Raw genomic sequence first — 14,903 nt, 5'->3', positions numbered from 1 at the left:
AGTAACTATGTAAGGTTTTTGACAGATTATTTTTTCACATTTTGGGATACGCATGTTGAAATAGCACACAATTGAAAGAGGCAACTAAAGACATTCTGGTGCCTGGAGCATAAAATCAAATTGGCACTCCCTTTAGCAGAGGTTTTCAACCTTTTGGAGTCCATGGCTCCCTTGACCAACTACATTCTTTCTGTGGCACCCCTGTGGGGCTCAGGAGCTATTATGTCACCCCTTGCCTGCAGAGCTGGCAGCCTCTCACCCTTTTTTGAACATGCTCCCTTGTGGATTGTTCCCTAAGCCTCCTCTCCTCTCCCCTCTTATTGGGAGTCCTCCAGGCAGCCACTACCCCTGCCCCAAAGACAGGTGCCTCCTCACACTGCCCCACAGGGGCATGGGAAGAGGGTGCCCCTAGTCTTAGTGGCCCAAAGGAGACTAGCCAAAAGTGAACGTGAGGCCACCACCTTACCTTGGGAGTCAGCAGTGGCAGCATGCCATGACTGGCAGAATGTCACCTTGTGATGTCATGAAAGTGGGCCTTTCCTTCTTAAACATGTACTGAAAACTTACTTGTTTAATCAGGCTTTCCCTAACATTTCTGATAACACTGCTCAGCATTTCTCTTGTGTATTGCTTGGATTTTTATTGCACTCGCATATTACATATTTACTTTTTGTGAATGGTTTTAAGATTATAATTTGTGCACACCTTTTAAAGTACATCAGTACAGAGAAGCTGAAGCTATAATTATGCAGGCATAGTGTGTATCTGAAGACTAAGTGGGGGCTACTGTTATTCCACAGTGATTTATTTCCACCACGTAGAATTGGGATACTCCTCCATTTGAAACTGACAGGTGCTTAATTTGGGTGGGTGGGTGATGACTGATGCCTACCATATAAATGAATGTGCTTCTCTTTCATTGGAACGGCTCTTCTTGGTGCTCTTTTCCTATCTTGTGTGTACATTCTTGGCTATAGTAATTGCATTTTTTTTAATAGATCAAGTGCCATGGTGGCTGTATGTTAGGGCCACAAGGGTGTTGAACCCTAGACTTTTTTGGGGGGGGCACACATGAAAGGATTTTCAAACACCTGTTAAGTACAGTAGTCCACAGTTACATAGCTGGTATATGACCTGAGTGGATTTTTTTTTGATAGGCCTCATTTTAAAAACCCTTAAAAAAAAGTCTTTGGATAACTTTGCATTTTATGTTACAGGTTGGTCTCTAAGGTGCTACTGGAAGGATTTTTTTTTTGTATTTTATATCTGTGCTTTATATTTAAGGTTGTGAAGAATCTACTGTTTGTGGCCAAAGTACTGTATCTTATGGCTCCTCCAGAAGATGGCAAAGAAATCATTGACGAGGTGGGCCAGGAAGCTGAGGATCAGGAAGACTCCGGAGATGTTGAAAATGAGGCTTCAGCCATGGAGGCAAAAGGAGACAAAGAGAAAAGCAGCCCAGCCACACTGCTGTGGGTGATGAAGAGACTCTTGGCATTAGCCTCACGTGAAGCTGCATATTCACCCAAGGACCCTTTAAAGGTTTGTATTTTTTTCAGAGAGAACAATTTTACTTTCACAAAAAATGCCTTCCACATTGACAGTAGTTTCAGGATCTCAGATAGACAAGTGCAAAGGTGTCAGTGCAAATGGTACAAAAATGTAGCCCCTGAACAGCACATCACAGCTTAAATGAAGTAGGGCTATAAAACTGCAAGCAGACCCTTTGTTAGCCCTAAACATGAAAACCAAGAGCAGATATTGTCTTTTTTAAAAAAAAAAAAACCAAATGCCAATGGTCTGTAGTGTTGCGAAACATGTAGTAGGCTTTGAAACCTATTTTCCGAGTTGCTGGAAAAAGTAAGTCACTAGTAATTAGGTCCTTACAGTATTTGTTTTTCTTTGCAGACTGGCCATGTGACCAAATGTATTTGTCTTTTCAGAGAACCTGCATCTTTAAATTCCTTGGTGCCATTGCAGTAGATCTTGGGAAAGACAGGGTGAAACCATACCTTCCTACAATCATAGCTCCTCTATATCGAGAACTCAGCAGTACCTATGCAGATCAAGGTAAGAGAGTTGTCACACTCAACTGTTTGGTGAGACTGTTACCCCCCCCCCCTTTAAATAGGTGGCCTTCCTGTACCAAAAGGTCAGTTGTCTTGCATCATCATAATGAAAATGGAACAGAAAGTGTTGGCATCCATGATGGATGCTTTAAATCTGGGGTGGGAAACCACTTTGTCCCATGAGGCAAATTATCCCAAACTGCACCCACCCACCATCATGTGCTGATGGTGGTGAGAGCAAGCCTGCTGGGGTTGGCTGTGCTGCTGAGTTTCCCATGGGAGTCACAGTAGTACAGCCAACCCCTTACCTAAAGCGTGACATGGGGGATTCCAAGTCCAACATATTGGGAGTGGGGGTCACACAGCTGATCCCTGCGGAAAGCAGGCTTGGAGTCAAGTCTTGCTTGGTTTGGCTTGTCTTTCATAGCATGGTTTGCCAGTTCCCTACCCCTGCTTTAGGGACTTAAGATGGTGTTTCAGCTGTGCGGTGTTTCTGTCGTATGCTTACCCGAGTGGCCCTTTCAGAATGGTGGAGTGGGCACATGGTCCTCATTTTTCTTTGGCACACTTGGAAGCCTTAGCTTCCATTTTAAATTAGTTGCAATTTGCTGTGCCGACTGAACCCTGACAAACAGCTGCTAACCTTAACTAAGGTTTCTCCAAACAAACCAGCTTGTTTCAACTAACCATTTAACTGTGGGTTTCGATGACAGATGCTTCCAGTGTCCCAACAGGAGAGGTGACTTGCACATGCCTACGTTTTGTTGGAATGTAACATGTGCGTACAAGAGAGAATTGGGCATTATATATAGATAGACCTTCTGAGTATTCAAAATCATAACAAAATTGAAAATTCTTTCTAGTAGCACCTTAGAGACCAACTGAGTTAGTTGCTGGTATGAGCTTTCGTGTGCATGCACACTTCTTCAGATACACATGCACACGAAAGTGTGCATGCACACGAAAGCTCATACCAGCAACTAACTCAGTTGGTCTCTAAGGTGCTACTAGAAAGAATTTTCGATTTTGTTTTGACTATGGCAGACCAACACGGCTACCCACCTGTAATTCAAAATCATGTTATCTTTGCTAGATCCAACTCTGAAGAATCTTTCCCAGGAAATCATAGAGCTTCTGAAGAAATTGGTTGGGTTGGAAACCTTTTCACTTGCGTTTGCTTCTGTGCAAAAGCAAGCCAGTCAGAAGAGAGCTATCCGGAAGAAACAAAGAGCCCTGGAGGTTAGTGTTTGACTTTAGTTTTACTTGCATTTGCTTATCCAATGGCAGGAAAACTTTTATTGAAACCAGGCAATTTCAGAATGTATAGGGGAAACGTGAACATGACGACTTTTATTTGTTTTCTGATTAGGCTGTTGCTAATCCTGACATTGCTGCCAAGAAGAAGTTGAAGAGACACAAAAATAAAATTGAAGCAAAGAAGAGAAAAATAGAATTTCTGCGGCCTGGTTACAAAGCAAAAAAACCAAGAAGCCATGCGTTAAAAGACTTGGCGATGGTGGAGTGAAACACTATCACTTGACTCCCATTATAAATGTTCCATGCTGTACGGAACATGAGACAACTGCAGCAGCAGGTGCTCTTCCCTGCCAGACTCATTTAGAGGATGTTTCAACATAAAATAGTATATACTAAGAATCACAGCAGGGAAGAGACAAAAAAAACCAGCTCTCTTATGGATTACTAATTATTTATTTGTAATTTTAATCTATACATACCCTATTCAACTGATGCCTTAAAATTTCTCTCCAAATGTTCCTTTAAGAGGATACATTATTAAGGCTGAGCCTTTCAGGGCTCTATAGTTCACTGTAGAGTGATGTACAGTTTGTGGTAATACAATGTTTTTTTCTAATGAAATGTGTTCAACGAGCCTTTTGAGATATTTTCTCCTGTTTGTGATTAACTTGAGCTGGGTGATCCTCGTGGAGATGCATTTTTACGTGTTGGTATCATGACAAAGTGCTGCTACTCTTTCCATTGGCCCTGTAGTGGGAGGCCTATGTTTTTCAACCCTTGTGTTGATTGCTATGGAGAAATGTAGCTTTTAAAAAACAACAACTGAACGATTGCTGAAGGAGATACAGTACCCAACAAGGTGAATCATACCAGAGGCATGTGGTAACACCCCTCTTTCTCCTAGTTTTCTAGTCTTCATTTAAAAAACTCAAATTAGGTTTCTAAAAAGCCACCTGGTTGTCAAGTACGGTGATTCCTTCTGTAGCTTTCGGCTAGCAATTTATAGGCAAGTCTCCAGATCTAAAGTGAACCACTGGCTTAGGTGCTTTCCACTGGCCTCACTTAAAATATTTCAGGATACATAGCTTCCCTCAAATCACATCTGAGTCCATGCAGTCCTCAATACATTAAATAAGCATATTCAAATACCTGCAGCACTTCCTGGTTAACTCTTAACCTGCCTTCTCTCCACAACAGCTCCATTTCCAAACATATCTTTTGAGCACATCAAGGCTTTCCTTCACAGGTTGCACTGCAAGCAAAATACAGTCATACCCCGGGTTGCGGATGTTCAAGTTAAGAACACCCGCAACCTGGAAGCGTTTCCGAAGCGCTCAAATCACGCTACTTCCGGGTTTTTTCTTGGGTGTGTGTGTGTGTGTGTGTGTGTGTGTGTGTGTGTTTCGTGTTAAGCATGCCCATGTTACGTAGCGCGATCCAGAACGGATCGAATGCGTAACACGGGATACCACTGTACTTTTAACTGCCCAGGGTTCCACTATTGGTTGTAAGAAAACGAAGAGCTGTATAAGCAACACTAATAAGGGTCCCCACATTACAATCAAGTATCGGGGCTTCATCTTGCAACAGTCCTGATCATTTGGATAATGCCACCCAGACTACTTATTTAAGCTACTCTTAACTTCAAAAAGGAACACATGAAAGGCAACAGGCATGAAATAGAAAAATCTAGATAAATGATAGTTAAATATATTTATTAGTGTTAAATAGTTTCAAACACTTAGAATTCCAAGTAGCAAATGTTTATTCCAATTTATTCTCATGGACTATCAGTTGTATGACTGTCATAAAAATTGATGTTACATAACTTACACAAGAAAAAAGAATGGAGTATTTTAAACATAGTATACAGACAAACATTCAGTTGATTCAGTGTGATTTACAATGCAAAGAAGCCTCATTCCTTTCAAAAGTTATTCGGCCAGTCCTATTTACAGAATTGCATTTCATTCATGACAGCTGAAGGAAACTTCCAAGTCTATTTCACTGTCTGCTCTTCAAAGTCTCCACCAACCTAGAAAGATTCAGCTTTGTGATTACATGTATATATAATGTTAAAGCAATTATGAAGACTTATTTACAGCAAGATGCCTTGTAGCCCAGCAGGCTCTATACTATATATACACAACCTTAAGAATTTAACACCAGTGGTACTTACCACTCCATTGCCTCATCAAGTCCAGTGCCTTTGGTTGCAGATGTCTTGAATATCTGCCATTTTCTATCCTTCAAAGCTGGAAGTCCAAGTGCATTTGCCATTTCTGTTGGAGTCATAGCCTGTTCCATATCTTGTTTGTTTGCAAATACCACTAAAATGGCTTTCTTTAGTTCTTCCTCCTAAAAGAGGTGGCAGATTATGTCACAAAAGTGTATCATTCAGTCTCACCTTGAGTCATGCAAAACACCTAAAGCACAGTAGAGAGGCTGACTGAAAAACTGATTTTCAGTTATGGGTTTAAGTTTATAAAAATTGTAATTAAAAAACCAAAGTGTTTAAGAATTCTCCTTTCCTGCTACTTTTGCATTAGAAATCACTATACGAGAAGTTCCATTGATAATACTGTAACATCAAATACAGCCTTAAGTGTGAGCACTTATGTTCAGATGCTGAAGGTTCAAATGTATCATCCTTATAGCCATGCATCTAAATTGGGTGGGGATCTTGGGCCCTCCAGATGTTGCTGAACTACAACTCGCATCAGCCCCACCAAGCATAGACAATGGCCAAGGATGATGGGAGCAACATCTGGAGGACTGTCAGGGATTTGCCTTCTCCTTGCGAGGAGAGCCCGGGCGGAGGTCCTACTCACGAGGAGAGAGGGGAAAGAGATCCTCCAAGGGGGGAGGATCAGGGCAGGGAACTTCCTCGAGAGAAGGTCTTGCTCAGGTACAGGGATCCCCAGCCACTGCTGTCATCTGACTCATCTCACAGCCCGTCTCCAGAGCTCTCTCCCACGGAAGAGGAGGAGGAGCAGACAGGGATGCGAGGGAGAGACCCAGCACCACCAGCCAGACACGATTGGAGGGAGAGTTACAGCTTCTGGCACAGACGCAGCGCCAGAAGGCTAGGAGACCCAGAAGACATCGTTACAGGGTGCCGAGGCTTGGGTGCTGGGTGGGAAACCGGTGGGGAGCACTTCCGGATTCTGCAAGTGACTGAGCAGTCATGTTTTTAGCTAGCTCTGCACTTTAAATAAGTATGCACAATAAAGTAGTCTTTAGAGTAAGAGGACTCTGTCATTACTTGTGAGCAACCCCCTGGGTATCCTGACAAGGACCAAAGGTTCTCCACACTTGATCCAGATGTATTCTATGTGCAGTTGCCTGAACAGCTAAATCTTCCATGACCGCTAGTATATACCTCCCTGTAAAAGATCAGGGGGTAGAAAAAGGCATTTAATGGATCCTCATGGTCATAAAACATGCTTAGGAGTGAAAAAATTAGTAAAGGCTAGTGGTATATAATCTCTTGCAGTGCCCCTAATCCCTTTGCACTGTTCTTAACTGAAGGCAGCCAGAAACTCGAGCAAAATTACAAAATCATCCCAATCCTTACTATTTGCTCATGTGGTACATGAAATCGAACACTCTGTATTTGCATATGCCATATGCCTTATGAAACACGTGAAGTTCCAAAACTCCAAGGGATACACAGATGCTGCAACAGGCTGGGTATGAAAAAATATTTTCACCAATAAATACATGACAACTTGCAGAAACAGCAGTACAAATCTAAAACAGTCTCAGGTTGATAGCAAGGTTGGTCCATTTCATAATTGTTTTACTAAGTTCACTGAGAGTATCTAAAACAACAAAAAGGAACAAAACCTCAGGTTTCCTACCTCCAACATGGCAACAAGCTCAGACTTTGAAATTCCAATTCTGTCCCTGTCACAGCTGTCAACTACATAAATGACTGCATCTGTATTGGAATAGTAACATCTCCAATACGGCCTGGAAAATAAACATATTATTTAAATTGTATCAGGTGAAACAATCACAGCTCAATCATAATTATAGGACATTTCCTGGCTACCCTTTTCAGGCATAACAGATTAAATTTAGGAAGATTTTAAGTCTGATAAAGGAAGAAACTAAACTCTGACATACAATCTGTAATATCTACTAATATCCAGTAGCTAAAACCCTCACACTATTTCCTATTTCTGTCACAAGCGGTCATAAACTGAACCAGTAACACTTGTGTGCCTTCAAAAATCCAGTCTACTTTCTATTATCAAGTAATTTTAGTGGCAAAAAGGGAAAATAAATCTTAGGCAGATAAAGTCAAGTTCAAGTTAAGCAGCTTCAAACCCACAAAGAAATTCACCAAGTATGCTCAGTTCTGCTGAAGTAAGTAAGTTGCCTGCATGGGAAGTTATTTTTTTCAAACTGGAATGTCATAATAAACATTTTAGAAATTAGATTTGACAATTAGCAGTAGGAGAATATGTTCTACCTAACTAAAATCATGCCAATTTTGTAAAACCAGATCATGTTCTTTTCTAACCATTACAGAATTTCTTAAGGACCTCAAGCACGGAGTTAAATACAGTATTTCAAAAGCCATGTCCTGTGTTTGCACTCCTGTGCTTTTTTCCAGATGTGCTATACCTGATGCTTGTCTGTCCTCCTAAGTCCCAGACTTGGAACTTCAGATTCTTGTAGGTTACTGTCTCAACATTGAAACCAATTGCTGGAAAAGAAAAAAATTAGTATTAAGGTGTGTTTTTTTTAATGTTGCAATCCAAATCATTGTTGAAATCTGAATATACACATCTTTAATAATACATGTTAGTTTCTGTTCCAAGACACTATTTTATGTGTCAATAATGCACTCTATATGTTGAAGGTTAAACCTGTCATTTATACAAAGCAAAAAAGCTGAGTAAAAGAATATTGGATAGGGACTGGACACAAGCCACCCAGTGTGTTTGCACATCATGAGAAGCCATGGTTAAAGATTTACTGTGAATGCACAATCACTCCTGCTATGCTCCTCCCCACTTGCAAGTGGGAGCAATGAACCATAAACCTTGACATAGCATTACATCTATGCTGGGGGTCATGGTTTGTTTCACTCAAACGTACACTGATGGATAAGCCAAGAACAAACCATGTCCGCTGTACCCCAATTCATATGAGATGCTAAGCTGAAAATCATGGTTTGTTGCTAGTGGGAAGGAGCAAAACGGGAGCAATCTGCGCATTCATGATAAACCATTAACTATGTCTTACCACAGTGTTGCAGAACCTCAGGCCCCCGAGCATAATCAGACTTGGCAGGTCTACCCATTTGACCAATCCTGAGCTGATCACTGAGAGCTGCAAAGTCTTGTGCTTGTTCCTTTGGGTGCTCAGTTTGATTTACAACATGTGGGCAAAAATGGCTCACTGAGAAATGTGCCTCCAGGGATAGGGGAGATAAGGATCTAGCCTGCCAGCCATTCCAATCCCCCACCCCTGCATTACCATGGCAAACAGCAAAAATCACAGGGTGGAATTCCAACGTGCTATTATGAACATTCTGTCTGTACAAGCATGTGCTGCTCTGGGATTCTCCCAACTCCCTTCTGAGCTATTTTTGGGGCAGAGGGGGGAAAGCCCCATTACTCAGGGGAACGTCCTTGCACAGGGCTTTCACTGGCAAAACTTCTTAGGTGAATCCCTCCTACAATCCAGATTTTCTAATTAGGACGACCTAAAAACAAACCATAGGCTCATTTGTTCTGCCCATATTTGAATACACATTTCTTTAGAATTAATGTTAGATACTCAGGTTGCAATTCTACAAACATTTACTCAAGAATAAATCATATTGAATTCAGTGGGGCTTACTTCTGAACAGACATCAATAGGATTGTGCTATCAAAGAAATAGAAATTTGAATTTATAATTTTTAGTGATTTAAGGCAGTGACACTGGGAGGAACACAGAGAGAAGAAACACCATGGTGCATCTGCAGCAGTGCAACCAGACGCCTTTATCTGCCCCAGCTGCAACAAAACATATCTTTTCCATATCAATCTCTACAGCAGGGGTAGGCAACCTAAGGCGCATGGGCCACAAGCAGCCCACGGGGGTCGTTTAACCGGCCCACAAGCCCCCCCCCTGAACCAAGCTGCCCTAAACTGGCAGTGCAGGGACTCGCTTCAGCAGTGCCGGAAATCGCGTCTGCGCATGCACAGAAAATCGCAAGCACACGCAATCTGTTCCATGGAGGGATCTCCGCTGGAGTGAACCAGCCCAGGTGAGGTAAACCTTGCCGACCCCTGCTCTACAGCCACAGCAGGCACTGCTACCTTCCAGCAGTTTGACTTTACCTCCAAAGGTGCACTCCTCCATTATGTCCTGAGACAGATGGGTGTCAATCAAATTAAATTGTTTTAGGTGCATTTCAGTAATTTGAGCTTGCCACATTTAAACCTTATTTAACAATGGATGAGTGAACAGAACATAGAGCACTGCATTACATGTGATGTATTATGTTACATTTAGAAGAACACTTACTAGGAATGGTAGTCACAACTTCTCCAACTTGCAACCTGTAGAGAATTGTTGTCTTTCCTGCTCCATCTAATCCCAAAATTAGAATTCTCATCTCCCGTGTACCAAATAAACTGGAAAAGATGGTTGAAAAAAACCCACCTACAGAGAACAAGAATAATTGTCAAAACTGAACTGCATTATCATAGACAATCAAATATTAACAGCTTGTTTCCAAAGCTCTTGTGAAAAGCCCCAAGAATCAACTTATGTCAATGCAGAGACAAGACAGATTTCTTGGGAAAAGGTCTTATTTGAATAGACTCATAGGTCATCTGCTCCAGTATTTTGTCTCAGCTTCAAAATGTCAGTGTCCAATGTCTTTAGGAAGTACGCTAGTCAGCACACGACAAAATGTTGCAATGTAATTTTATCTCATAAGAGGAGTTGCTCCTGTTCAGGGTTGTAGCCAGAAAGCAGGTCATTCCATACCCCCTTGCTTTTCTGTTCTCTTTTCTAACTGACATTCAACAATGAGGCAGCCATTTCTTCTGGTTGCAAAGCAAAGAGAGAAAAGAGAAGAGAAGAGAAGCAGGACTATTTTTGCTACTTTTATTTTTATTTTTAATGTATAGAGCACTTTTTATTTCAAGATACAACTAAAAGCTAACAAAACACCAAAAATAAAATACAGCTACATGTAATTAAAATACATAGTAAATCAACCACATTAAAACATCTATTGCTTCTGCTGAGTGACCAACTACATTTGCCCCTCCCACAACCATCACCCAACAACAGTCATTCAATTAGGCTTCCTGAACTGCTTCCATCCCAACCGGTCAATATAAGAAGTTAACTTTTGGAACTGATCCCAGAGCTTTCTTCTCCCCCCTCCCCTTCTTTTAAGAAAGTTCAAATATCAGCAATATATTTAAGTTAAGATATACGTTTATATTAACATTGTGGGGAACCAGTCTGAGCTAAAGATTTCTAAATTATTTATTGTTTTACAATTATATACAATAAGAAATGCTTCAGACTACAAAAGTTAAAATCTTTCCCATTTCCAGAATTGTTTTAAGATTCAGGAAATGGATGCCTGCCTGACTAAATACATCTGGTTATCTGTCCAAACACATCATAAGGAAGTAATGTGGTTACATAAGGTTATAATCTAACTCAAAACTAACCTAAACAATTTCTTTCTTCTATGCCAGGCACAGGCAAACTCCGGCCCTCCAGATGATTGGGACTACAATTCCCATCATCCCTGACCACTGGTCCTGTTAGCTATGGATGATGGTAATTGTAGTCCCAAACATCTGGAGGACCGGAGTTTGCCTATGCCTGTTCTATGCCATTCCCATGTTTAAAATATAAACTGACTTTTAACCAGAAGACTAAAGGCATTTAATGTTTATAATAACTACTGTATGTTATGGTTTGACAAAAGCACATGCACATTTCTATTTGATTATTATTCTGCTAAACACTGTAACTACAAAACTTGTATCCAAACAATGGCCCCATTTGCATGTAACGTTAAAGCATAGTTTTAAAAAGCCTATGGTTTATCTAGCATGCACACTTTGCTCCTGCCCCACTCTGGACTGTAACCCTTGGAGGAGGAAACAAGCCTGAAACAAGTCAGTCTGCCTTGTTTTGACATACAAACCCAGACTCATGACTGGTTTCCTCCAAACATTCCATTAGTAAAGCCAAGGTAACAAAAAAAGAGAACAAATCTTATTGTGGTTTGTTGGGAAGAACCAAACCATGAGCCCAAGTTTGTACCTCAAAACAAGCCAGGCTTGTTTCCTCCCCTTCACAGCACAGTCTGGACATACTGAAATATTAGGCAATGGATACAAGATAATATAGGAGAGAAAAGAAAAATAGGCACTGAATGCTTCAAGTTGATAGGGCCCTCAGAGGACCCAAGCTAAGTGATTTTCAGTTTGACTTCAGTATAAGAGCATACAAATTTTTCTCCAAGAAGAACAGAATGTAAGATTGATCAACACTTGAAGGCTCCTGCAAGTGTGCCCTATGCTTCCTGTAGCTATACTATAGTCTGGACAAAGAATCAGAGCTGGAAGGGACCCTGAGGATCATCTAGTCCAACCCCCTGCAATGCAGGAATATGCAGCTGCAACCTTGGTGTTATCAGCTGCAAGCTCTAACCAACTGAGCTATCCTGTCTACATGGCAAGGTACACTCTCTATTAGACTTCTGTAGTAACTTCAATTCCTCCCTCCCCTATCTAGGTCTGGAGAGTTTCCAAAATAAATAAACTTCCTCAATACCAGTCACAGAAACCTCACAGAATTGTATAGGTAAAAGGGACAACACGGATCATGCTCTACCAACTGGGCTATCTCAGTGTCATATGAATAAAAGGACCCTACCCAAGAAGCCTACAATCACACACCCTTGCTAATTCAACCACCACTCCAACCATACCCACAGAGTATCATTCAGATTCCACAAAATTACCTCTAAAGAGCATTCATACTGGCCACGCTCTTAAATCATGGTAAACCATAAACCATGAATTACTGTGTATGAACAAAATCACTTATCACTTCTCCTGAGCTGGGAGGAATCAAATCATAATCCCCAGTGTTACATCTGAACCATACATAACTGTTTGCTTCATTCCGACCAAACCCTGCTCTGTAACCAAGATTTCTCCTTAGTTTAGTAATCGTAGCCTACTGGATCAAAACAAACCATTTGGAAATAACACCATGCAAAGGATCACGGTTTGTTTTCTCCTAGCATTAGTTGGCAGAAGTGCAACATCCCTTACTGGGGCCTGTCTCTTTCCACTAAAATATGCTTTCCCCAAATTAAGAGCACTACAGAAGAAAAGCGGTCTTTCATTAGGGAGCAGGCAAACACATGAAGACTCAACAGGCGGAGCCTTAACAATTATTTATTGAACAACAGCAATCTACAAAATCTTCGAGTACATTTCTTTTTTCTTCCAATCATCAGAAATAGGAAATTACTTTGATGAAACCAGACAGCCCAAGAAAACAAGCCTCCTGTAGGGTAAGTAATCATCCCCGAGCACTGGCCAGACAGGCAGGGGCTGATAGCAGCTGGAGTCCAACAACATCTGGAGGGTTACGGGATCCCCCGAGGAACGTGGTGGGTGTGCTGCTCCCAGGTCCTTCCCTAAAGCGAAGTGGCTTCGGGTGGCGCTGGAGGAGGCGAGGCAGCGCGCGCACCGGAGGAAGGCGGAGCTGGCACGGGAGCCCAAGCGAAGGACCAGGTGGGCGAGGACCCCGAAGGAACCCGTCACGCTGGGGAACTTCCCCGCCCACTGCAGAACAGCCGGGTAAAGGAAAGCCGGCCTCCTCAGCAGCGGCCAGGAGTAAGGGCGCCGCGTAACGTTACTCGAAGGGAAGGGAGCGGGGAGGATTCCGCTCCGGGCAAGGCACCCGAAGGTGCGTCTCGCCTCCCTCCCTCCAGCGGCCTGGAGCCCAACAGCTGCAGCGAGAGAGGATTTTCCCTACGGCCCCAGCCTAAGGGCAACTCCTCGTGACGGGAAAGCTCGCCTGTAGCGACACGGGAACGAGAACCACCCCAGGGAAACGCAGCGCAGAGCGGCCTCCCTCGGGGGGAGAGAGACAAGCTCGTCCGGGCGGCAGACACGCTCCTCTCTCTCGCCCCCGCCGTTTCCAGGCGACCTGCTTCCCGCCCGGCCTGCATCTGCGCCACCGCTTCACCCGCCCCACTTCTCCCTTAGCAGCCCGGCCGCCTCCGGGCCCTTTCCTCACCCATGGCTGAGGCGCTTTCCCTCGTCGCTTCCCTCTCACAGAAACCGCGCCGACCTCCTCCGCCGCCGCGGCCGCCGCCGTTAACCCGGAAGTTGGCCGCGAAGTTGCTGCTTCCACGTCGACCGCCTCCCTCACAGCCGCTGGGCACACGGAGAGCAAAGCAGGGGCAGTGCTCGGATTAGGGCTTTCGACACGAGGCGCCGGAGTGCGGCGCCGACGGGGCTGAAAAGGGCTTCCGCCGCCACTCCTGTCAGGTGCTAAGGGTGGTGGGGATCGTGTGGCGGTGACACCATTTAAAAAAAAAAATCTTTTCACGATCAGCTGCGTGACGAATCTGCCGTTTCGAAACGACATGCCGCTTCCTTGCTGGGAAGTAGCAACAGGAGGCGGGAACCACTGATGGGAGAGGTCACATTGGGCTGCGGGGGGGCGGGGCGGAGAGTTCTTGGCCCGCGTGGCGCCACGAGGGGATTCACGTGGTGAGAAGGATGCGCGCCTCTCGGTTTGGCTGAAGGGAAAACGCCACTGGACTTGGCTAGCGCTTTCATGTTAGGGGAGCAGCGTCTAGGATCTTGCCTTACAAACAAACATTTGGTAGGATTAGTCCCTGGCTCGGTGCGCAAAGTATGGTGCTTGACACGCAAGCAACTTGTTAAAGAAGGTAGAGCAGAGGTTGCTGTAAAATATACACACTAATACATTACCTCTGTAATAATGCGTAGCAAGCAGAAATTAAACCGCAAAGAAGTCTGCTTCAGTATTGGCTTCCAGAGGCGATTCAGGTATCGGGATACTGCTTTTTTGGGGGGGACGGACGGACAATATCACTCTACTATGTATGCATCAGGTTAAGATCCTCAAGGGTGCACACAGGGATAACCCGCAGCTGTCAAGTCCCCTGGAAGTATAGCCTGGAACAGTCTTGTAATTAAAACATTCAGCTGGTAATTAGGCAACATGGAATTGCATGCAGGTGAATGAGCACTCAATCACTTCTTTGTGCCCAGCAGAGAGAACAAGTGGTTTGACTTCTTCAACGGCCAGCCCACAGCAGGTTGAAGAACTTAAAAAAAAAAAATGGGGGGGGGTAGGCTTTTGTGCCCTTATTTAAAAGACTGTTCTGGAAGTAACACCTCATATTTCTCTTACATTTTTGATGAACAGGGATAGAGTGACATGAGGGTTAAGTTTTAAAATCAGTAAGGATTTTAATGTTTTAAGCACATCATCCACTTTTGAATGGATAAGTTTTCACAGTGAATACGTACACAATAAAAT

General features: G+C 43.3%; 2 protein-coding genes across 2 annotated transcripts in view; one reads left to right on the top strand and one right to left on the bottom strand.

The window, feature by feature from the left end:
* Window positions 1-3,965, top strand: part of UTP20 (UTP20 small subunit processome component) — a 61,762-nt gene extending 57,797 nt beyond the window's left edge. The window contains 4 exon segments of the mRNA XM_033162906.1: window positions 1,285-1,542; window positions 1,944-2,070; window positions 3,163-3,308; window positions 3,439-3,965. Of these exon segments, the coding sequence (XP_033018797.1) occupies window positions 1,285-1,542; window positions 1,944-2,070; window positions 3,163-3,308; window positions 3,439-3,594 (687 nt within the window). The 3' untranslated portion in view covers window positions 3,595-3,965.
* A 1,108-nt stretch (window positions 3,966-5,073) lies between these two features.
* Window positions 5,074-13,777, bottom strand: ARL1 (ADP ribosylation factor like GTPase 1). Its single transcript, XM_033162905.1, has 6 exons — window positions 13,626-13,777; window positions 9,858-9,995; window positions 7,962-8,043; window positions 7,190-7,301; window positions 5,506-5,684; window positions 5,074-5,361 (listed from the first exon to the last, which is right to left on the bottom strand). Exons 1-6 carry the CDS (start codon window positions 13,627-13,629, stop codon window positions 5,331-5,333), a joined length of 546 nt encoding a protein of 181 aa, XP_033018796.1. The 5' UTR covers window positions 13,630-13,777; the 3' UTR covers window positions 5,074-5,330.
* Window positions 13,778-14,903: the final 1,126 nt, after the last annotated feature.

The sequence above is a fragment of the Lacerta agilis genome, chromosome 10 (assembly GCF_009819535.1).
Source record: "Lacerta agilis isolate rLacAgi1 chromosome 10, rLacAgi1.pri, whole genome shotgun sequence".
NCBI classification, from domain to species: Eukaryota; Metazoa; Chordata; class Lepidosauria; order Squamata; family Lacertidae; genus Lacerta; species Lacerta agilis.
This window is presented reverse-complemented; position numbering and strand designations above follow the sequence as displayed.

Bases quoted from the DNA above. Each gene is read 5' to 3' on its own strand.
- ARL1 (XM_033162905.1), bottom strand. The intron at 7,302-7,961 runs GTATAGCACATC...TTTATTTTCCAG, and splicing joins GGAGGACAGACAAGCATCAG to GCCGTATTGGAGATGTTACT. The intron at 5,685-7,189 runs GTAGGAAACCTG...CACCTCTTTTAG, and splicing joins AGCTTGTTGCCATGTTGGAG to GAGGAAGAACTAAAGAAAGC.